Genomic DNA, 23579 nt, shown 5'->3' on the forward strand with positions numbered 1-23579 from the left:
ATCGAAAGGAACCAAATTGTGATGTTTTGGTCACTAAAGATACTTAAGCCAAACACATTTAAATCAAGATGAAAAATACCATGTAACACCAAAAAGTTTGCTACAGACAAATGTTACAATAGTTTAGTGTTTTTTAAAAAACATCTAACCATTAGCCCCCAGTAAGAAACTCAGTACACACACACACACACACACACACACACTGGATTTACACAAAACAATACATGTAATACAGTGATACTTTATACCTAGTCTATTCAGTTTAATAAAAATGCCAGTTGTGGCCCACCAAACTCATTTCACAGTCCACAACTGGAAGAAAAGCTGATATACATGGATCTAGAGGTCCAAAGAGAAAAGAGGTGTCTTGAGGGGAATTCAACTGTCCTGATGGCTTACTCTATGTTCTTCAAATATGGCTCAATTAAAACTAAGAACCTTCAAATGGTTATGAGAATCATTTACTAGAATAGACTCTGCTCACATGCTATAATAACTGCACCACCTAAAGCACTAGAGGACAGGAATAATATTATAATTGAAGTTCATAATGAATTTCAACCTTCATCCCACATTAACTTTTTATGAGGCCCACGAACAAGAATCTCTGTCAGTGAAACCTATGATCAATTACTGTTTCTCCTTGCACATGCCCTATTGCTGGAGGTGCCAAAGGACAGAGGACTGGTCAAAAGGAGTACAGTGGCAGGAACAAAAGGCTGGCATCATCCGATAACTTACAGCGAAGCAATATTTATTATCAGAAAGCAAAATATCCTTCTCAAGCCCTTTGAGCTTTTTACATTAGGATTGCCATTGCTTTCATCTTACCCCTACCTAAACATAAACACAAGTTTCACAGTTTTAAGCTTCCCTGCCCTTTGACTTTTCATGAGTTTATGTTAGAGAATGCAGTTAATCCTAAAGAATCTTAAGAGGCAGGGAGAAGACTGAGCATAGCTCTCAAGGGTCTGCATGAAGCACCTGAGGTGGTCACGCTGGTACAGCCATAGAAAAACTCATTAGGGAGGCTGCTCAGGCTGCCAGTGCTCCTCCCCGGGAGTCGATACTTTGACATCAAGTGGCAGAGACCCATGATTTCTCTCCTGAGTGCTGTCAGAGGCATGTCCTTCCCCCATGTACTCTAATCAAGACCTGTTCAAAACTAGTATGTCGAGTGACCTCAAGTGCCTCTGAAAGGCACGTCCATTGCTTAGGAGGTTCTTGTAAGAATGTCACCAAGAACTTTTAACTAAAGATCACTTTAAAGCTGATGTTAAGTCTTTTAAAAACCCAATTTTTTCTCATTTGTAGGCATACCCTGAAACTGGGGCCCATGGGCCTTGCATAAAGCAAGAACTTGGCCCTGCCTGCTAAGCTCCAGGATAATCCTAGCTACTCAGAGGTGAGCCCCAAGCCCAGATCTGCAGTCCCCATCTGAAGGCCCAGTTACTAGTGGGGATTCGTAAAATTATTAAAATAATCATTAAAAATTTTAAAGCCTTTACTACTAAGTGAATCAATAAATTACAAATACTGTCTGTAGGTCCAAAAAATGGTTCCTAGAATCCTAATTACCCATGAACCCTCAAGTGCTCACTAGTTTTCAAACTGCCTTCTTTGGAACCTTCAGAGTTTTTTGTACGTGCTGGAGACAGTGGGAAAACCAAGCAGGTGGAGCTCTGGGCCCTCCATCCAGGTTTCCAACTAAAATCACGCTACTTTTCTTTTTAACGTGTTGAGAGTAATGAATGGCATCTCGGTTAAGGGATTACTTTGTTAAAGTCTGAAAACCACTGCCCTAGACCAATAAGGCACCATGGTGACCACTGAAGCTTCAGCATCTCTGCCCAGTTTTGTCCCTATCAACTTCGAAGTATCATCTTGTTGCCTCGGAGGCCCATGTTTGACTCTCCGAAGCAGCTGTTCCCAGGTTGACAAACCAACTGGCTGGCTCAAATTACAAACCCTCATGTACATACTTCTATTTTTTTTTTTTTTTTGATAGAATTGCACGAGGCACTAGAAAACCTGACTGAAGTTAACAAACAATTCCCCCAACCCCCAAAATATCAAAATTCTAAAGCCTTTAAATCCAAGATTTCTTTCTTCCTTTCTTTTTTTGGGGGGGTACATACCACATATTTTATTTATTCCTTCATTAGTACAGTATAGAGCTCAGCATACAGTAAGATTTTAATATATTCTTCTTGACTTAGTAATCCTAAGTGAGTATACGTGTGGTTCCCTCCCCTTCTTAAATTATACTGAGTTGACAGCATTTGCAATTGAGTATTTTTGTCTCTTCCTTTTCCTCTTTTTGACTAATTTCATTCTCACTATAATCTAGAATTTCTTGTTCCCTGATACTGCCTTCTTAGGCTAAGTCTCTAATACAATGACAATTCAGGTGTTTAACATTTCTCTCTGGAATCCTGAAATCTAGAGTTAGGTTACTAGAGTGAGCCAATTGACTCCAAATTCTTGTTTTCTTTTTTCTACCCAACTCTAGCTTTATGAGATATAACTGACATGCATATACAAAGGTTTCTTTTTAGAGGCAGAACAGTTCTTTACCTGTATTTGAGACTAAGGAGGAAAATTCTAAGATTCTTTTTACCCTGTACTCTGCCTTTTTCCACACCGTTTTCAGAATGCCTTGCCATGTGACATTTCAGCAGTCACTAAACCAGAAACTTACCTCTTCTGCAGTATCCTTCTCTATCCTCACTATCTTGTTTTCCCAGTAGATTCGCTGAGATTCCAGCTGGCTTGTTAGTAAATATGAATACTAGAGAGAATAAACACCGAAAACTCAGTCACTATTGTCAATCTCTAAAATCCAATTAAAACTTGACTTTTAATGACCTACAGAAGAGTAAGAGTAACTATCAGAATATATATTACGCCTTGGTTCCACTCTACTTACTAAATCATAATTAAACTGCTGTCCTTCTGGGGCTTATAATCTAGTCAGGCACAAACAGAAAAATGTGTATAAAAAAACCTTACATTTCTGTTCAAACAGACTTTAAAAAGAACCACATGATTTTTAAATCAACGTGCAAGTCAAACCAGCTCATTCATCTACCTTCTTCCAGGAAGCTGTTCCTGTCCCTTCCTGCCTTGAGTTAAGCTCCCCCTCTCAGCATTTTCAGCACTCTGCCTATCATCAATAGCACTTACAACACTAGCACTTAATCACTGGGTTACCTGCATGTCTCCCTGAGTGGACTGTAAATTATGAAAGTGAGGGTTATATGTTTATTTCTGTACCCCCAGTGCCTGGCACATGATGGATGTCAAGAAATGTTTGCTGCCTGTCTACATGAATGAATGAACAGTGCTGTGTAACTACAGGGAAAGGATAGATGGCTTCTGACAGTAAGATATGGTAAAACTTCTGAAAGAAAGTGAGATTTGAGAGGGCTCTTGACAAAGGAAAGGAAACAGCTATAGAGAGATCTGATTCCAGAAAACTACTGGACTAAGCTGTGAGCTGTGGAAATTCAAGTCTCTTCAGAGATGAAGTAACACCAATGAGGCTGGGGTGTAGGGTATGGAGAGGTGGGGTCCACGGAAGGCTCTGGGGTATTATATTGAGAAATGTAGGCCAAGGAGTGGCAAGATCACATCTGCATTTTGGAAAGACTATATCCTAAGAGACTAGACCTAAAACATATTTGTAGGCTAGAAAAGAGATTGAAGGTGTAATAGAAAGGACAGCTGGGAAAATGTGTGTCACTAGAATATATGCTTCGTGAGGACAGAGAGTTTGTTAAATGCTGCATTCCCACCACCGGAAAGAGTGGCTGACAGACTCAATAAATATTTGAATGGATATTTGAATGTATTCAAATATTTGTCATATCAATACAACTTATTAATGATAACATCACCTTTATTTTAGGTCATTCTACTGAATCTATCAGACTTTAAAAGTCTGGAGATAAGCAAGTTTTCAAATGTCCCTTTCTTTCCAAGGTTAATGTATGTTTTTAAAACAACCATTTTGAAATTTATATAAAACAAGACTCATATTAAACTCCTTCATTAACATAAAATTTATACTACATCAATTTTATAGTAGATGAGATTTACTGCTATGAAGAAAAATCAGATTGTGCTAGTTTTGTTTCTTCAAATATATGATGCTTTATGTATATAAGCATCAAATTCAGAAAATATATACTTTGAGTATACATTTGAGTATATAAGCCTCTAATTTATAAAATGCCAGCCCAATACATATGGAAAAGTTTCTTGGGCATGGAAAAATGCTATTGGGGTTTCCTCATTCTGACCAAGTCTGCTCAGTCTCTGACTGCTACTGTAATGCCAAAAGGAAGGTTCTTAACTCCCAGTTTTATAGCAGCTTAAGGAGGACAACCTTAATACTGGATCTTATGACAATGAGGAATATCACTTTCAAAATAATAAGGCACAGTGAAAGTCAGACTTTCAAAGAAAATCAAACAAAATAAAAATATTTTAATAATCCTTCACAGCAATAATAGAACTTTTTTTAAAAAGTTGACATGCAGAATAAATGGCAAAATTAAAAGCCCAAACCATCTTTCAAGTTATAATAGTAAAAAGCAATAGAAACAGGTATTTAGTAATTACTAAAAACATTATCTTACCTCTAACTGTAAGGCATCTATTTTCTCTTCCTGGCAAGTATCACCCTCGCATTCATACTGTACTATTTTTCCATCTGTTTTACTTGCAACCAGCCGATGGACATAATTATCTAAAGAAAAGAATGAATCAACCAAGGCACATTTCTCTCAGAATGAAAAAGGTCTTCATACACTTTTAACTTTGACAAAATTTTTGATTTTACAGATCTAAATTGCAATATTGGGCCAAATTATTTGAATTTTTAAGAAGAGTGAGAGGACAAGAGTGGAAATATTGACTCTTTATAGCATGCAATTTAGGCCATTCACAGGAAAGAGTGCCCTACAGGGCTTGGGTTTGCCACAGCTGTCAGGAAGATTTCAAGCTATGAGAGAAAGTGGAGGTTCTGAAAGAGGAATTTTCGCATAGAATGAACCGAAATTAGAATTAGGGCGGTGTTCACCTCCAGCATAGTCCCAGACCCGATGGTTGGTGAGCTGCATGGCATACGTGTGCTGGGTTTCCTCAAAGTGCTTATAAGCATGTCGACTTACATATCGTCCACATCCTATGTGGCCACATATTAAACAAATCCAAAGGTTCTGCCAAGAAGAAGGTTTGATCTTAATTAGTTATATAAAAATCCATGCCCTGTCCAATTTGGGGTGGGAAGGGAGCTGACAAAGAATAAAATTTAGAGTGGTTTCTACTGGAGTTTTGAATAAATATGTTTAAAATCCAACAAGCAAGGATGCATTTACCGGTCATTTTCTCACTCTGATTTTTATGGAACTCTAGGTAAACAGCAAGAAAAAAAACTCATAATTTATCAATAAAAGACTAGGCTGTTTCAAAGAACAAAGAATTAGAGCATAAAGTCTTTTGCTTAAGAGTCAAATAACTTTTGTAGTTATATTTCTTGCCTGATTCTAGACCAAAAAAAAAAAATCAGTTTCAAAAAAGAATTTATAAGAATTTAAGCCACGCGGGACAGAAGAAAACCACAGACAGTTAAAACCGTGTTCAATATTCTTTCCCAACACCCATTACTTACTTCTTGAACACCACACTCAAAACACTTATTTTCTTCAACTGGCTCTGGAGTTTGACAGTACCGGCAAACGGGGCACCTATCCAGAACACCAAAAAATGATGGTACAGATTAAATATGAAAGACAGCTGTTACACAACCCAAAAGTCAAAACCTGAATTTTAAATCCTCCCTCTCATATACTTTTATCATAACTAAAAATATCACTCAAAAGACAAAAACACTTTTGAGCTATTCTCAAATAAAATAAGAAAATACAGAATCTTGATAAAGCAGAGGAAAAGGGAGAAATTTTGATCTGCCTCATACCTTTTCCTACTCTCCCATCTAAAGCTTACATAATCAAAGAATATCAACAGGTTAGAATCAGGAACTTGAAACAAGTTAGTAATTTTGTTTCATGTCTGGTTATCCATAAAGTATTTTTACTTTAAACAACCTACCTTAACCCTACTTTCCAAAGGTTTAAATCACTTAAAATGTGCCCTGTCCCTTTAGTTTGTTCCTAAAACTTAGAGCTAAAATCTGTAGTAAATTTCACCAAATTAGAAAAAAAAAGATGTTAATGTAGTTCCTGAAATGCACATGACATTTTTCCATAAAATGGACATTACATGTAAGAAGACACTGGTACTCTGTGAGTACTCAAGTTCTGATTTATAAAAAGCCAATAAAAATGGTACTGAAGCCAAAATCATAGATACACAGAGTAGAAAGGTGGTTACCAGTGTTTGGCAGGAGGTAAAAATCAGGTACAAAGCTTAGTCATGCAAGATAAGTTCTGCAGAGTTGGATTACATCAATGTGACAACAGTTGACAATATTGTACTATGTACTTAAATTTGCTAAGAGGGTAGATCTTCGGTGTTCTCACCACAGAGGGGAAAAAAAAAAGAAGAAAAAAAGGGAATGGCAAAGGTATGAAGTGATGGATATGTTGATTGGCTGGTTATGGTGAATATTTCACAGTGTGCATACTGGGTCATATGCCTTAAATACATATAGTTTCTGACTGTCAATTAAACCCAATAAAGATGGAAAAAAAGGGGGCATTGAAAAAACCCATTAACCCTTTTCAATTATACCCAAGACAAAGTAACTGAGTTAAGTATCAGTCAAGAATATTTGTGTCAGGTGGGCAAAAATGATAGAAAGTGAGTTATAGTTGACACTAAATAAACCGGCACCAAGAAAGAATGTTCAAGATACAACTAGTATCAGTTTTCCACCCAACTGAGTAAATAAAACCAAGAAAAGAAGATTAGCAGGAAGAACAAGTTCTTGTCACAGGTAGAGTCTGTCTGTATTTCCCAAGGGAAAGCTGAAGAATTCAGTCTGTCTCTTTCTTTCGTATCAAAAGAGAAGGCAGAAGACAAATTTGAAGAAATAACAAAATGGCAGGTGGTAAATGGCAGACATCATGTCAAAGGCAGAATCTAGCTCTCCGTTATCCCTTTAGTCTGTGTGGCAGCTGCACTCATGGTTTGATGAGAAAACAACAAACTAATTCTGAAATGTAATTTTCTACATTGTGGCAGAATGATTTTTCTGAAATGTAAGTATCCTGAGAATAAAGAGAAAAAACATTTCAAAAATAAACTTATTTGTACTAACACAACTAGCACTCTATGATACGCCATCTCATCTATTAAAAAAAAAATTAAGTCTATTAAATTTATCCTGCCTTCCCTTTCGAAAATAATTTTAAGTTGTTATCTTATTTTCCTGAAAAGACATTTGGGGAAACCCTCCCAGAATGTCCTTTCCTGACATCTCCATGTAAAAAACCATCCTTCAAGACCTGGTACCAATGCTACCTCCTCCACACAGCCCTTCCTGACCATCCTGGAGCGGGAGTCATCTCTCTTTCCTCCAATCACTACCCAGAATTGCATGCTTTCCTGTGTATGTGTGAAGTCCCTGACTTCAGACTGAACTTCCCTGAGGAGGTTCTGTCTGAGTCTCTCACATCAGCACCCAGCACTGTACTATGCATATATTAAGAATTCAAAACCCATTTGCTGAAGAAACCACATGTATACTGAAGGCACCTGCCAGGCCTCATACCCCATTTAGAAGGTTGAATTCTAGCCCCAGTTCTGGCATTCTCTGGCCATGACACTTTCAGCATGCTGATATTTGCCTTGTAAAACGAAGAGGTTGGACAAGGTGGTCATTGAGGAAACTTCCGCTTTAAAATGCTATAGTTCTATGACAGTAGAACCTGTACTGAAAGTAAAATTGGAGTGGCAGGGAACAAAGTGTCCAGAACTTACATGGTGTACAGATGGACACGAGATACAGATAAACAGTTTAGGGAATGCACACATCTCAGTGTGGCTTTATTCCAAGTAAATTTAAACCTGGACAATTCTCCAATAATAACACAGAATTGACTGAGGTCTCTATAGGATTGGGGCAAGATTCTTTTCCAGCTAAACAAGCTATGGAAAACCCAGGGTTTATTTATTTGCTCAAAAATATTTTCAGCTACGGCCATGCCACCCTGAACAAGCCCGATCCCATCTGATCTTGGAAGCTAAGCAGGGTCGGGCTTGGTTGGGAGACCACTCAGGAAGACCAGGTACTGTAGGTGTGAAAAATAAAAAATAAGGGATTGTAAGCTGACAAGGTCTTTGCAATCTGTGAGGTCAACCAAGGGTTGCCTTGCCTAAAAAAAATATATATATATTTTTTTTTCCCCCAAGCTCCTATAATGTTCCAAGCTCCTATAATGTACCAGGTCTCCTGCTAAGTGTGAGGGGCACAGCAGTGGACAAATCAGACAAGGTCCTTGCTGTGTGAAAGCTAGCATTCTTCTTCTGGTCACTTGAGGATGGAGAACAGCTTCCTATAGACTTTCACCCTTCCTAACTTCTGGGCCGTGGAACGTGATCTTCCTCTTCCCATGTACATCCCTCCTCCCATGCTGCCTTCTCCCTGGTCACCCTCTTCATGTGGCTAACTCCTACTCATCCTCTTTCAGATGCCACTTCTCAGACTGCCCTGGCTGTGTCAGGGCCCGAGTTCTCCAGTCACGACGCTGAATACTGCTCCTTTGTAACACCTGTTAATGGCTTTGACTTCACATTTAATTGTGTTTATTTGGTTCTGCGTCTTCCACTCTGTACTGGGAAACCCACAAGGCCAGCGTCTGATCTACCTTTCTAGCTAAGTCCCATGGTGCAGTTTGCAAAGGGAGCAACAACCCTTGATTAAAAAAAAGAGGTACAGGTTACATCTCAGTTCTTTATCTGTACAATGTCGCCCTACAAGTAAGGACTCTGTTGCATTGGGAAACAGGACACTGTAGGTGTGTGTACACTTCATGCTTAGTGACTGCTATTACAACTGGCCACTGAGCCACCAACATTTATCACATTTATTAACAATGTGATAAATCTAAAATGTTAGATTGCTATAGGCCAGTGGATAAGAAAGCGAAAGTAAATGGCAGACATTGGTGCAGGTGATAAACGAGAGTTCAGACCTAGATTTCATTTTAGTGCTTTAAACAGCTTTAAAGCTAAGCTTCACTTTTTTCCTTTTTCTTCATTCTCTGACTCTTGGAAGGAAATAATAACTCATGCTACTTTGTGAAATTCTACAAGAATTCAAAATCAGCACACTAAAAAGGGGTTGGTCTAGAATGCTCATTCCCATGTGTACTAAGGAATGTGAAGAAGAAAAATAGAAAGCCCTTGCACGTGACCTCATTACTCTTGTGGTGCCAAATATCTGCAATAATTCATTTTTGGTGGTGGCTATTTTTAATTTTGGGAAAGGATAAGAGTGGGCTTTGAAACGGCGGGAGATGAGCCACTGCACTTACGTCGTGTCGTCCCAGCGCTGCAGACACTGGCTGTGGAAGCTGTGGTTACATAACGTGGTGAGGATGCCATTCACAGACTCGTCCATGCGCTCCAGACACACTGTGCACTTGGGGAGCTCGGTCAGGTCCATCACGGGGAGGCTGGCGCCCTATAGTGAAACACCTTGCATAAGCCTCACTCTTCACCACCAGTTCTATTTTTTCTAAAAAATAATACTTTTCCTATTTCTTTTTGACTCCTGGCAGAATGTTCTCAACATTACTGCTCTGTGCAAATAATTTAAATTGGTAAGATTTTAATTCATTCAACAAATACTGATCAAGCACCTCCTATATTGCCAGCACCATGCTAGGCACTAGGGATGTGGAGATGAACAAAGCAAAGATCCCTGCCCTCACAGAGCTGACATACTAGGAAAGGAGACTACTGCCAAAACCTAACAGGGAATCTAAAACATTACCAGACTCCTAGCTGTAACTCTAAAGGTCTATGGCTATAACACAACACAAGTGAATCAAAGCAACAGAATAGGAATGGATCTGAATAGTTTTTCCACAGAGTAAATTAAAACTTAACACTTTCTACTACGTGATAATAGTATCAACAACACTGATTTTATTTACATATTCGTTTAACACATACTTATCGAGTCCTTGCTATGTGTGCCAGATGCTATTCTAGGTATGGAATGATGGTGAGTGAAAACAGATTCAGTTAGTCAAAAAAAAAAAAAACAAGGTCAGCCCCTGCTCTCATAAAGTTCAGACTCTAATAGAGACAAAAATCAAGTTAAAAAAAATGTGTAATTATCACTAGTCATAAGTTCTATGAAAGAAAAGCAAAGTATGGGAAGCTATAACAAGGTGTGAAATGTGGGACATAATGGTTTAGGTGGTCAAGAAGGGCACCCCTCTGACAGTGATGTTTGACCTGAGCCCCGCTGGCTATAAGATGGGCAGGAGTTATTGAGGCAAACATGGGGAGGCACACACATAAGGACATGCGGAGAAAAATTACATTAATCTATGGTCCCTAAAGGGTAGACATTTACAGGAAATCTCTCAAGAAGCCATGTTCATTTAGAGAAAACAATCTATAAAACTGAGGCCTAGCAGAAAGGAAGCCTGATTTTATCACATCGATTTTTATTTTACCTAACATAACAGAAATCCAATCAGAACTTACTTCCATCAAGCTGATTTCAAGATATAAAGCCTTTTAGGTCTACTTTAAAAGAAAGGAAGTCTTAAAAAGATAACAGAGGTGAAACCACTACTTTATAAAACGATGCAAGTGAGCACACATTTTAAGAAAGGTTCCCAAGGTGGGTGGTAGCTCAGAGCAATTACAAACTGCTCTCAAAATAGAAACAATTAGGATAGGGTTTGAGAGTTGATACTTAAAACAAAAACACTTCTTTTAGGCTTCAGGCGATATGTCATTGATCTAGAATAGATGAACACTCAACTTCAGTAAGAGAGATAATATCCTTTTTTTACATTTTTGGACAATTTAAAAAATTTGAGATAAAATTTACCATTTTAAAGTGTACAATTCTGTTGGGCTTTAAAAAAATTTTTTCAGTATACTGACAAGTTTGAGCAACCATCACCACTCTAATTCTAGAACAATTCTATCACTCTAAAAAGAAACCTTATCCTCATTAGTTACTCTACAACCCTCTCCCCCGCAGCCCCTGGCAACCACTAACCTACTTTGTCTCTATGGATTGGCCCATACCCGACATTTCCACAGATATCCTAACATTCAATTTTATACACTGGGATATATTTATAGCAAATGTAAGACTTAGTCACACTTACATCTTCAGATTTTAGTACTTCAGCCCTTTCCACATAGACCAGCTGGCAAACATCATCTTCTATTGAGTTGAACTGGCGACCATTGCATGCCATATAAAAACTATCTGCATCGGCCTGGGTACACCAATGAGGAAAAGGAAAAAATTAAGAGAGATATCCTGAAAACATGCTTTGTATTCAAGATTACAAAGCTCAATTATTCTCTTCATCAGCTTTTAAATCTTATACTTAGGAGAGAAAGCAGCCACCAAAAGTAACATCTATGGAAGCAGGAAGCAAGTTCATAGGCTAATCTAACTCTGCAGGTCAATATCCTTCATCTTTACTGTTTCCTGATACATGACAGTTTCACTTGAACTAACAGAAGCTACTGAAATGCAATAAGCTGATAACCAGTACAGTTTTAATATTCAACCAGCAACGGTCAACATTTCCCTTGATATCAGTATTTTTTTTCCTCCAGTCAGCACTTTCACAGCTGCTGGAAGTAAACACTTATTTTTGCAAAACCTGGAACCAAATCATAACTGACAGTTATTAGGGAATAGTCTTTTTAAAAAATGTCAGCATCTATGTCAGACAAAAATAAAGGACCAGTGGAACTGGTTTAGAGTGAAAAGCCAACTCCATCTCTTCAATAAACCAAATAACAATAATATATGATAGATCATCTCTTCAATAAACCAAATAACAATAATATATGATAGATAAAGATCCCATTAGGAGATTTTCAGCAACCTAGTGTGTAATACCAAAAGCAAAACTCTTAGCCAAGATCAACATGAATCAGCCTTTAAAATACTAATAGTCTCATGCCCTGGGAATGGAAGATAGATGGAATCAGAAGAAACAGTCTCCTTCAGGCAAAGTTCCAAAGGCACATGTCATTTGTGAATATGGACACAAGTTAATCAAATCTTCTAGTCTAGCCTTAGTAGAAAGTAACAAACAGATGATTTCAGTTTTTAAATTTAGCAATTTTTCATCTACGGCCATGCCACCCTGAACATGCCTGATCTCGTCTGATCTCGGAAGCTAAGCAGGGTCGGGCCTGGTTAGTACTTGGATGGGAGACCAGTTAGGAATACCAGGTGCTATAGGCATTAAAAAAAAAATTGAATAAATTTAGCAATTTTTCGATGCATCTGAGAGGTCAAGGCTTTTCTGGACCTCACTCCCACATAGTCATTAGCGATAGGAAGCATAGGAAGTTGTGTGCTTTGGCCCTACCAATGTAGACAAGCTGCTTGGGGGAGGAAGGGTGTTCTGCAAAAGGAAATGCCACACTGTCAACCTCTCGGAAGAGATTCCAGTCTGTACCAGGCAAAAACAGTCCTGCCTGTCTACCCACACAGAGTATGGAATCTTACAGCAAATGCTTGTAAGCTTTTCAGCAACTTTTAATTTCACTCCAATGATGTAATTCAATTGTGGATTCTTGATTATTTATGCTTTCTTAATATGACCAACTGAGCTAAACAGTGAGAATGACCAATTTTGAATGTAGTTATATGTAGAGAGGGGCTTTCTTTCAGCAAACAACCTATGTACTGGGTACAGCACAATTTAACTTTAAAATGTTAAAAGCTAATTCTTGAATAATACATCTCTTTAATACTAAGAAGAGGAGACCTAAAATGGCTTCCTTCTTCTTTAAGAGCAATGACTTTTTCTTGAAATGCTTATGGATGAGTAAACAGCACACTGAGCAAATGAGGGAAGAGACTGCCTGGAAGCGAGGGCTACAGGTCAGCTCCTCAGGGCCTCAAGCACCATCAAGAGCTGGCTGCAGCTGCGCCAGCTGAATGAGAAAAGGTAGTCCCCTCCTCAGACCTCCAGTTTGGTAAATGCTAAGCGACTAGGCCACCTCAGAGGAAGGGAAAAGGTTTATGATACTGGACATGTGATAAAATCTACTCAACATCAGATAAATTATTCCTTTCTTGGAGTTGTTTATACCAGAGAAACGTACTTTTTGAACACATTGATTTCTTCTTTAAATCTTGGTATTGGAAATGTAGCTGCACTTGTTCCGATATTTACTAAGCACCCAGCATGTGCCAGGCACTGTGCTATGCACTGGGATAAGAATAGAGAACAAAATATATATGCTTCCTACTTCAACCCCCACTGCAATACACAAAACAAAAGCCTGAAGTTAACAGCAAAAAACATAGATGAAACAACTCTTTTATTTAAAATGCTTGCATTTGCAGGAGCCCCAAATTGAAAGAAACCCAGCTTTTTTCCCCCTAGTCCTTGTTCTTATTATTCTCTTCTCAGGATAAACTCAAGAAAAAGAAAAATCCACTATAATCAAGATTCCTTTACTGCCATGATGATCGACTATAGTGTTGAGAACACATTTTTACTTCTCAAAAGAGGGGTCTCCTTGGCTGTGCTAATCATGCAAGTGAAAATGAGCCAACGCAGTCTACTGAGAAATAATCTCTCCTGTTTTGTCCCGAAGAAGTACAAAATTGAACCCCCTCCTGCCTTCCTATGTCCTGATGAATTACGAATTCCTTAACCAAAGACTAAGTTTCCTAAAGGTCACATTTCAATCTTGTAAGCACACCCCTCCAGCATAAAGCTGAAGCCAAAGGAAATTCAAGAGAGTATAAAAGATATAGTGAAGGCTTATTAGTTAATAAAAATTCTCTGGTGAGAAAAGTAAAGGAATAAGAATATAGTTAGCTACCTAAGCTATGGAGTCAGGCTGCTTGGGTTTGAATCCTAACTCTGACATTTATTAGCTGTGTAGCTTTGGGTAGTGACTTATCCGTGTTTGTTTCCTGAACTATAAAAGAAACTTAATGACATCTACCTCATGGCATTGTTGAGAGCAAGCGAGGAGCTAATACATGAAAAGCATTTATAACAGCTCTTGCATTTAATAAATGTTCAACAAAAACTATTAAGTCTATTATTCTCATTAGGGCCTAATATTAATTTAATGTCAAGTCATACCAGGAGGGTGTTTTTAGGCCTCAAAAAGTCCCTGACAGAATGAACCTCAGACCCTAATCCAGCATTAGCAATAAATACAACTCATGATACCAAGGTCAAGGGTTCCCCATGGGGATCATGGGAAAGAGCATGCAGCAAGCTGTTCGAAAGTCTCAGAAAACATCAGTCAACTTGAGCAACCTGCACTTGGTCAAAAGACAGAGGTGGAGAAACAGTAACAGACATACAGAGAAAAATCCATTAACAGTAAAAGAAAATTTCCACAGCATTATCTGCATACTACGAAAAACTTGCTATAGAGAAGTTTGTGGGTTTATTAGACTTCAGACAACTTAACAAGTCTAATATGTTCTTAAACTTTTTTTCCTTCTATTTCTGTGACTTTTCCTATGTTACTTGATTGCCATTAATTTTTAAGTAGAAGCTATAACTAAAATATTGCTATTACACGATTTTTTTTGCAAACTGTGACTATCTTCCCCACACTTTCCTCCCATTCCTACTGGAAGAGGGGTATGCCCTAGGGCTCAGTCCCAGCTCAGTCACTTACTTGAAGCTGTGTAACCCTGGGCAAATCACCAACCTTTCTCTGTTGTCAGTTTCTCCATTTGTAAAAGAGGGAAAACAACAGTACTTGTCTATTTCTTAGGGTTATAGTGAAGAATAAGTGAGATAATGCACGTGAGCGGTACAGAACAAGCAGTCAATAAAGGTTGCATATTATCATCGCTATTCGTACTGTTACATGTGCAAACAAATTTATAAGTTTTAAAGTACCACTTGCCGATTATTTGCAAAGCTCTTCAGTGATCCTGGAGGGTCTCTTGACAGTCAGTAAATGCAGTTGTTTTAAGTGTTTTTCTGTTCTCAGGGTCAACTTGTGAAGTCTAAGTCTCCAGGATAGTTGAAACACATTTTAAATGTCTCCTTCAATGGTGGGAGGCTTTGAAAGGCCAACTATAACAATTGTGCAAGCTCTTGTACACGGAACTTCACACTTAGGGTTCTCTTTCTATGGGCTACAGAATAGGTACACCTATAATCCAACTCCCACTTCTCCTAATTTCCTCCCCATGGCAAATAAATGGCTGCTACTGCTGTCAACTCTAGATTTCTATAACAAGGAAAGAGGAAATGACAAGTGGGCCTTGTGTCATAGGCTCTCTTTCACCCACAAACCTCGGTAACCAGTCAGAGGCAATGGAAATGATCCTACAGGCACACCCATTTTTGTCAATCTGCCAGTTGAAACTGCCTACTTATCTGGGGCTAATTCAGAAAGGCTGTTTATCAGTGAGGTGAGAAAGAAGTAACTTTTGACAAAGCTGCATTTCAAAACCTAATGAATGGACAAATATAACAAGCTATTAAAAAATATGCATACTCATAAGAATGAACATATAAAACCAAGAAAATATCTAACACCTTTAGAACTAAGACACATGAAAAATGTTGTTTAATGCAAAAAGTGAAATGAATTGGATGGCAAAACCTTCTTCTATCCAAAAGTACCTATTATAATGCTCAAGTACTTTTAAAAATGGAAAAATCACCATTCTTTCAGTGTTTCTGTCTCTCTACTGCAGTAATATACAATCAGAACTCTAAAGCATCTATAATACTTCAAAGAATGTCACAAAAATCCCTTTGATCACCAAAATTAAAAAAAAAAATGGATCTCATTTTCTAAAATGTGCCAAAGAACATCTTTTAAAAAGAGAATGAAAACAACAGGGGCATAGTGTTATAATGGTGAATAATAATTTAGTGTCAATTTAAAAAGTTTGGGAAACTATTGCTCTACTGGAGTAGTTACTACTGGATAAACAAACAAATAAACACAACCCTAGATTTCATACCCAATCAGATTTATTAAAAAGTATGGGTATGAATTAGAATCGTGTGTCTGTTAATAAATTTAGAATATTTCTAGAATTACAACAATATCTGAGAAGATACGTATTATCAAGAATCTTAAGTGCAGAATGTTGCAAATTACACACAGCTAGTATCATACAATTTCAAAAACACAGTTTCTGTGGCAAACAGATTTTTAATATCTTAACTTTTACCTGTGCACTAAACTTTATCAGCACCATATATTGATTTGGAGTAGAGTCTCTGATGATTTTCATTTGTTCAATTACTTCGTTAAATGGGGCGACAAACTTCATAAGGTCATGACTGGTCATTGTAGCAGGGACTGTGAGAATACACAGCATGGCACTGCGCCTCACATCTTCTTTTAAGGAGGTCATCTTACTAATAAGACAATAATTAGACTGTCTTGAATAGATGAGGTATAGTTAGTTCAGACAACACTAGACAACTTTTATGTCTAAGAAAATAGGAAAAAATAAAACTTGTAATACTTCACATATCAATTTAAATAGCTTATTATTATTTTACCTGAAAATATACATGGGTATTTGCAGAATCCCTTAAACATATCTGTGATAGAGTTTAAGGTAAACTTAGAAAAGCTCTATATTGCACCCACCACTGAAATTTTTAATCTTCAGTTAAAGGCTTGTTATGATTATAAATCAGCATGAAGCGAAACTGTAGTTTGTGTTTTATTCTCATTAGTATTTAAATAATAATCTCTCATTATATAACTTAGAAGCACAACTCTTAACTATAATCCCGCAGGGTCTGGAAGAGAAAAAAGAATTCTAAACCATGAGGATGTGACTCCGAAGGTTACAGAAAGTGTTGCTGGGTTGGAATAGCTGGAATAGAGGGGAAAGAAAAACCTCCCACAATGCAATATACTTTTGAAAAGCTGCAAACTCACTTCAATGGCTGTGATCCAAATGGCTGAGTATTCACTGTTTCCCACTGGGAACTTAGCAAATAAGTTAGGACAAGGAGAGTCTTTAAAGAGATCAGCTACCAATTATGCCAGGAGCTGATGGCCCATCTTAGAGATTATCTAGCCAAATGCTTCTTTTCCTTTGGCCTTTGGCCTCCAGCAAGCTTTGCTTGGACCACAGAAAAGGGTAAAAGGAGGTGATGAAATTGCAATCCATTAAATAAGTTTTTAGCAGCTGCTTTCATAAAGATTTGGTGGGGATGTGAGACTGCATCGATGTTCAGTTTTCCAATCATCTTGCATGCCTACCTTCTCAGAAAATTTTTTCCTAGGAAGTGTATCTACATGTTTCCTTTATAAGGAGAAGCTTTAACCCAATCTACAAGATTAACCAAATGTCAAATATCTAAGAATTTCTAACACACAATATATGAAAGTACTATCTTTTTAAATCTTAAAATATTCACTTCCCTTTAGTGCAAGAGATTTTTCACAGCCCTAAGGCAAAAAATAAACCAACTCAAAAGGAAGAAGATTTTTCTTACTTTGTCTTGTATAGATGCATAATACCATGGACTATTTCAACTGATGGATTTCCACTGAAGAATGAAATCTGGTCTGGAAGCTGTTTGGATGGAGAATCGGGAGCAGCATTTACACTTTCTTTACTTTGATCTTTACTTCTCTGTGCAGTGGGGGATGCTTCTGAAGACTTTCTTTCTTCCACTGTAGCTTCCAGCTCATCTTTCACAAATCAAAAGTTAGCAATTATAAACTGATAGGAAATATGTTGAAGGATTCTAATCAGATTAAAAGTTTGAGTCAGAAGAATAAACTTTGAGAGAAAAATTGTAATGTGTTGCATTAAGAACTATATTCACAGAACAGCTGCATTTTGGGGGCATCTCAACTTGAAAGTGCTTCTCTCTGCCCAATAAAAATCTCATTAACACCCTCAGAAACTCAAGGATGGCTCTTAACTTTGGCAGTACCGTAATAAAAACAGATGTCTCCTAAGTAGGACAAATGTTTAGGGCTATTAAGTTTGAACACCAAACCTACCAGTTCTGACCACTCCCCTGATTGGAGTGAGCTGGCAGAGCAGAGGGAGACACAACATGCTTATCTGTATTCATTCGTGATCTGCCACGGACCTAGGTGGCAACTCACTGAATAGAGTTGTCAACCCAGCTTGTTAAGATTAATTTAGAAGAAATATTTGGAGAAGCTGAAATCTCATGTTAGGCAGTCAATGAAAGATAAAAGCATGCTAGAGGTCAAAATTGCAGGTTCATTGACCAACACGTGTATAACAGGCAATCAGAGGCTTACATTACAAAAGAAGAGTCTAGGATTTTAAAAGCATACCTGTGTTGGACTTCATGGTCTCTATGATCATATCTGTCATTTCTCGACGACCAAGATGCTGATGTATGATTGCTGCTTTCTCCCCTGGTGACTTCCCTTCTAAACAGGCTACAGCTGAAGCTAGTGTCTTCTTCTTGATCTCCTCATCCGACATTTCCCCGGCTAAAGAACACATGAATAATTAATACCCAATAATAAAACAGGCGCCTCTCCACTCTCAATGTATCCATTGATAGGTTTCACTTTTCTCTCTGCTGCCTTCCTCCAAAATGTTAAGATGCCTTTGCGGTGTCCATCTCACTCACCTCTGGGGCTCCTGCAGTGCCCAGCAGTCAATAAACATCCAGTGCAATAAGTTCAGAAATGCAAGGTTGTTCTAGTGAAATTATTCCCTTTAAGGCAAATCAATGAGAGCAAGAGCTCGAAAAAGATTTCACAGTGATTATACCCAGGTGAACTAACCTTTTTGTAACACCGGGTAAACTGCAACTGTGCATTGAGTGCAAAATGAAGGTATCAAGTCATTATCATTAATGAACAAAACTTTCAAAAACTTTTAGGGTAATTACCTTAAACTACCCTAATTTGTTAGCCTAATGCTATGAATCATATTACAAAAATCTATGATTACTGTCTTAAATCAATGAAACACATAAAAATGAAAAAGGAATTTGGAGACTTGACTGAAATATTCTTAACATAAGTTCTGTCAGGGCAGGGACCAGGCCTGTTTTGCCCACCACTTACACCATAGTGCCTAGCACACACTGGAAGCTCTTTAAGGATATACAGACTAATGATTAAATGAATCAATGGCTGACCCATGAAGAAGTGTATATGTGGCTAATGTAGATTTGGTTGACTTTCAGAACTCAGAAATAACTTTTAGCCTTTGAAAAATGCTCATAACTCATTAGATCATATTTAATCTTTAATTTGCAACTCTAAAATTCACATACTCAGGAAAGTCTCCAACCATACCATCCTTACTTGTCCATTTTCCTCCCCAAACCAAACAGATCCTCTTGTAATAGTTCTCCACACTGTTTCTTCCCTGCCTTCACGGCACTTATCACGGTTGTAATTCTGCATTTATTCTGTAATTAATTCATCTATCTCCCCCAATTATCTGCTGGTGCCATTAACGCAGGAACCATGTCTGATTCTGCAAACAACTAAAGCTCCCGCAGACAGTGAGCATTCAATAAGTACTTCTTGAATGAAAGACGTTATTGTTAGGTAATTGTTTGAGATCCAAGAACAATCTAGTTGCAGTCCCCACCTAAGGAGGTTGTGTGGCTGGTAAGGAAGAGCTCAGACTCTCAAGTTCAGCTTGCTACGTTAGAATCCCAGTTTCACCACTCACAGAGAATCATGGGCAAGTCATTCAATCACTGGGCTTCAGTTTCCCAATTTGTAAAAAGGGGCATCCACCCATCTAACCTAATAGAATTGTTAAGATAAAGAAGATAATGCACACAAGTACAGTGCTGGGGTATAGAAAGTATACGAATGTTAATTACATTTATTACTGTTGTTACCAAGAGCCTAATTTTTTTTTTTTCCAAAAAGAACGATTTAATTTACCCAGGGATCGTCAGCGTCCCTGGGTTTCTAGTCCCTGCACTCATAAAGCCCAGAGGAAGGCAACTTACAAAACTCCACTATAACCCAGAGCGGGGAGGCGACGCGCCAGGTGTAAACAGAGTGCCCGTGGAAAGGTACCAGGAGGGAGGGACCGGGAATGTCTTCCCAGAGATGACACCAGGGAAGGCCTCTTAAGGAAAGATGGAATGAGAGGGAACCAACCACTTCTCAGCTTCTTCCTGAGGTAACAGCGCTCGCCGCGGCCTTTTCCCGAGCCCGTACCTCGGGAAGACGGGCTGCCCCTGGGGTCCAGGCACGGGCTACAGGGAAGGCGGCGAGGCCGCGGGACTCACCCGCGGCGCAGAAGCCGAAGCCGGCGGGAACGGGCGAGTGTTCTGCGAGCTCCAGTCGGATAACAACCAGTGACACACTCATAGGGCAGGCGCTGGCCGGCGCGGGCCCCGGCGGGCTCGGGCGAGGCTGGGAGGCGAGCCGAGAGGCCGAGCAGCCAGGGCGAGGAGCGCCGCCACCACCTCAGCGCGGCTGTCGCCGCCTCAGCAGCAGCAGCAGCTCCTCGCGCAACCCTCAGAGCCACAACCACCTCCACTTCCGCCTCCCGGCCGCCGTCGCTGACCCACGGGGGCACGCATGCGCAGACCAGCGCGCGCTCCGATTGGCTGGGGTGGCGGCCGCGTGACTGGCGTAGCAGCGTGGAGGTGAGCCTGAGCTCCTCTAGACAGTGTCGGGAAGGGGAGACGTTGCGGGCAGTGTGGGTACTACCTATCAGTCAAGCCGGTAGGTGCGTTTGCGCCCAGGCCCGAGTTAACCTACCCGAGAGGCCTTGCTTGGCCCACTGAAGATGACGGCCAAGGGTCCCCGGTTCCGCTAGGTCTCCTAATTGTCCGAGAAATCTGCGCTGTGCGGAGGCGTTTGCCTCTTTTTGCCGCATTTGACCGCTGGCTCTAGCTGTAGGCGGAGTTGCTTTGTGTCGTCCTCACTTTACAGATAGGTACGCTTAGACCTAGGTGAACCCGCCTCTCCTAGGGCCCTGGGGTACTCGAGTAGGGACTCGACTGCAGTGTTTCTGTTAAGGTAGGGCGGTGGGCTGGTTAAGTGCACAGTGCTGGAGATAGATCTGGGTCCTGCTCCCCGCCCCATCACTTCACAAACGTTTACTGTTTATTGAAAGCCTAGGCATTGTTGGGATGGTGGGAGTATATCGGTGAATAAGATAAACACCCAGTTCCTGTTCTTGTGGAGTCGTCCTTGATCACCAGTTTCATGACCTTGAGCTAGGTTTTGTGTAAAATTGGAATCATAACCTCATAAAGCTGAGAGGATGAAATGAATAGAGCCTGTGACTATATCGGTTTTTCTGAGATTCAGCATTCTTTCCAGTATGTCAGATTCCCTTTGGCATGTATATATTGTGAACCAAATCCATATATATGGCATATGACCAAATGCTATTCTAGGTATATGCTATAGTGATATCTGGACGTGTGTAGGTATCTAGACTATGTATGCATAGAACATATTGCATAGAACATATCATGTCCACATATGCATAGAACATATTCCATAGAACATATCATGTCCACATGATAATATGTGTATGTATACCTTGTGAATGTACCCTATGAAATATATTTCAGTAGACATAGTTATATTAGGGTTTCTCGATCTCTACACTATTGACATTTTGGGTCCTGATAGTTCTTTGGGGTGTTAAGCAGCATCCTTGGCCTGCCCCACTAGATACCAGTGGCACTCTCCAAGTGGTGACAACCCAAAATGTCTCCAGGCATTGCCAAAGGTCCTCTTGGGGGCCAAAATTGACCTTGTTGAGAATCATTGGTTTATGTGAAAGTACATATGCCACATGCACCACATATGCATATAACATGAGACCTCATGTGACCGTTTTATAGTATATTTGATGATGTTCCAGGTACTAACTTGAGTGCTTTACACACTTTATCTCATGCAGTAGTAACAACAACTTTATGAGACGGGTACTATAATCAGTCTCATTTTCCAGAGGAGGAACCTGAGGTTCAGAGAGAGAGAGTTACTTGCTCAGGATCTCACACTTAGTAAGTGGCAGAGCTAGAATTTGAACCTAGGCGATCTGATTCCAGAGCCAAAATTCAATCCCTACTACACCATCTCCTTAATATATGATAATACACACTCTATGTGCATATTTATGGCAGCGTAGTTTAGGTAGCACATCTGTATTATACTAATCTCATTCTGAGAGGCAGAGAGAAGACAGATATGGTACAGAAGGAATGGTGCCAGTTCCAGAGAACTAGAATTGTTAGCTACAGTTGGGCAAGTTGGTCTTGTTACAGTTCTTTGAGGCTGGCAGCCACTAAATCAGTTCCCCTGTTTTCCTCTATTTTCTGATTCATTCGATTTATTCATCTTTCCAACTCATTTATACTGAGCACCTGCTGTGTGTCTAGACTCTGTGCTAGATACAAAGATAAGTCCTTGCTTTAAGGGGTTTACAATTAAAAGGGAAGATAAACATGAAAACATTTTCTGCGTACTGGGGTAACTGTTCTAACGAAGGTATGGAGAAGAAGCAGTGGAAGTAAAGAAAAAAAAAAAAGTAACAATCTGCCTGGAAAAAGAAAGAAAAGCCTCTCCAGAGAGTAAAGCTGAGGCTATGGGGTAAAGTAAATGGAAGTTCAGCAGGCCCATAAAGCAGGAAAGGCGATCTAGTCAGTGCACATGGCGGGTACCATCGCCTGGAGATAGGAAAAATCACAGCATTTTCCTGCTCTGAAGAAAGCACTGGGAAGTGGCTAGAACAGAACCATCATCTGCAGATGGAAAGAAGGAGCAGGCTAGTCTTAGAAGCATTGCCCATTCATCCATTAGCGGGAGTTTGTGGAGGACAGTGTCCTCAATGAGGAAGAAAGTCAGCCCTTCAGACCCCAGAGACACTTTTCATCTGTGTTAAGCCCTCACACACAACGTGTTGATGCTTTTAGGAGCCTATAAATAAATTTCTCCTTCCATCATAAACTTTGGCCTTGGCATAGGAACCTAAAACTGAAAATGCAAATCAACCTCTGAAGTTTTCATTTTAAATTTAACTCCCCAATTCAGCAAAATTCTGATTACGCAAGAAACATGTATCATCCTGAAGTTTAACTGCTTAAGTGTCCTTTCTTTAGATTCTTAGTTTATTGAATCCTTACGGTGGCACTGCATTGACTCCCATGAACTCGTAGGTTGTCTTACCAACCTGTTTTGCTCTAACCTGATTTTTTGGTAAGCTTTTTTAACTAAAGAAATCACATGAAAAGCTTAAGGATTTTCATGAGGAACTGACTGCAAATAGAATTTGCTTTTTATTTCAAACCTAAAAAAAGGTTGAAAGAGTAGGTAATGATCTCTCATTTCCCCTTCATCATGTACCTTTCACTTAGATTGCCTAATTAACATTTGCCATATTTGGTTGTCTCTCTCCATGTGTCTATAGGTATAGATAT

At 39.3% G+C, this 23579-nt stretch overlaps 2 protein-coding genes and 1 pseudogene across 9 annotated transcripts in view; 2 read left to right on the forward strand and 1 right to left on the reverse strand.

Moving 5' to 3' along the window:
* Positions 1-20698, reverse strand: part of BRAP (BRCA1 associated protein) — a 42849-nt gene extending 22151 nt beyond the window's left edge. For 3 of the 8 annotated variants that reach the window (XR_005656483.1, XR_005656482.1, XM_039879461.1), the window contains exons 1-10: positions 20424-20698; positions 18484-18645; positions 17661-17859; positions 16373-16562; positions 11331-11444; positions 9507-9655; positions 5678-5753; positions 5087-5225; positions 4644-4753; positions 2702-2791 (exon numbers count right to left, since the gene is read on the reverse strand). Coding sequence is in view for 5 of the 8 variants with exons in the window: in XM_039879461.1 (XP_039735395.1) it covers positions 2702-2791; positions 4644-4753; positions 5087-5225; positions 5678-5753; positions 9507-9655; positions 11331-11444; positions 16373-16562; positions 17661-17859; positions 18484-18645; positions 20424-20505 (1311 nt within the window). In the remaining 3 variants the exon portion in view is untranslated. Of the gene's footprint in view, positions 1-2701; positions 2792-4643; positions 4754-5086; positions 5226-5677; positions 5754-9506; positions 9656-11330; positions 11445-16372; positions 16563-17660; positions 17860-18483; positions 18646-20352 lie in introns of all 8 variants that reach the window. The other 5 variants (XR_005656484.1, XM_039879458.1, XM_039879462.1 and 2 more) reach the window with 4 other exon arrangements.
* On the forward strand, positions 12315-12433 carry LOC120616152 (uncharacterized; annotated as a pseudogene).
* Positions 20699-20718: 20 nt separating the features above from the next.
* Positions 20719-23579, forward strand: part of ACAD10 (acyl-CoA dehydrogenase family member 10) — a 40150-nt gene continuing 37289 nt past the window's right edge. The window contains 2 exon segments of the mRNA XM_039879492.1: positions 20719-20732; positions 20777-20865. Coding sequence (XP_039735426.1) covers positions 20719-20732; positions 20777-20865 — 103 coding nt within the window.

This window comes from Pteropus medius, unplaced genomic scaffold (assembly GCF_902729225.1).
Source record: "Pteropus medius unplaced genomic scaffold, Ma_sr-lr_union100, whole genome shotgun sequence".
Lineage (NCBI taxonomy): Eukaryota > Metazoa > Chordata > Mammalia > Chiroptera > Pteropodidae > Pteropus > Pteropus medius.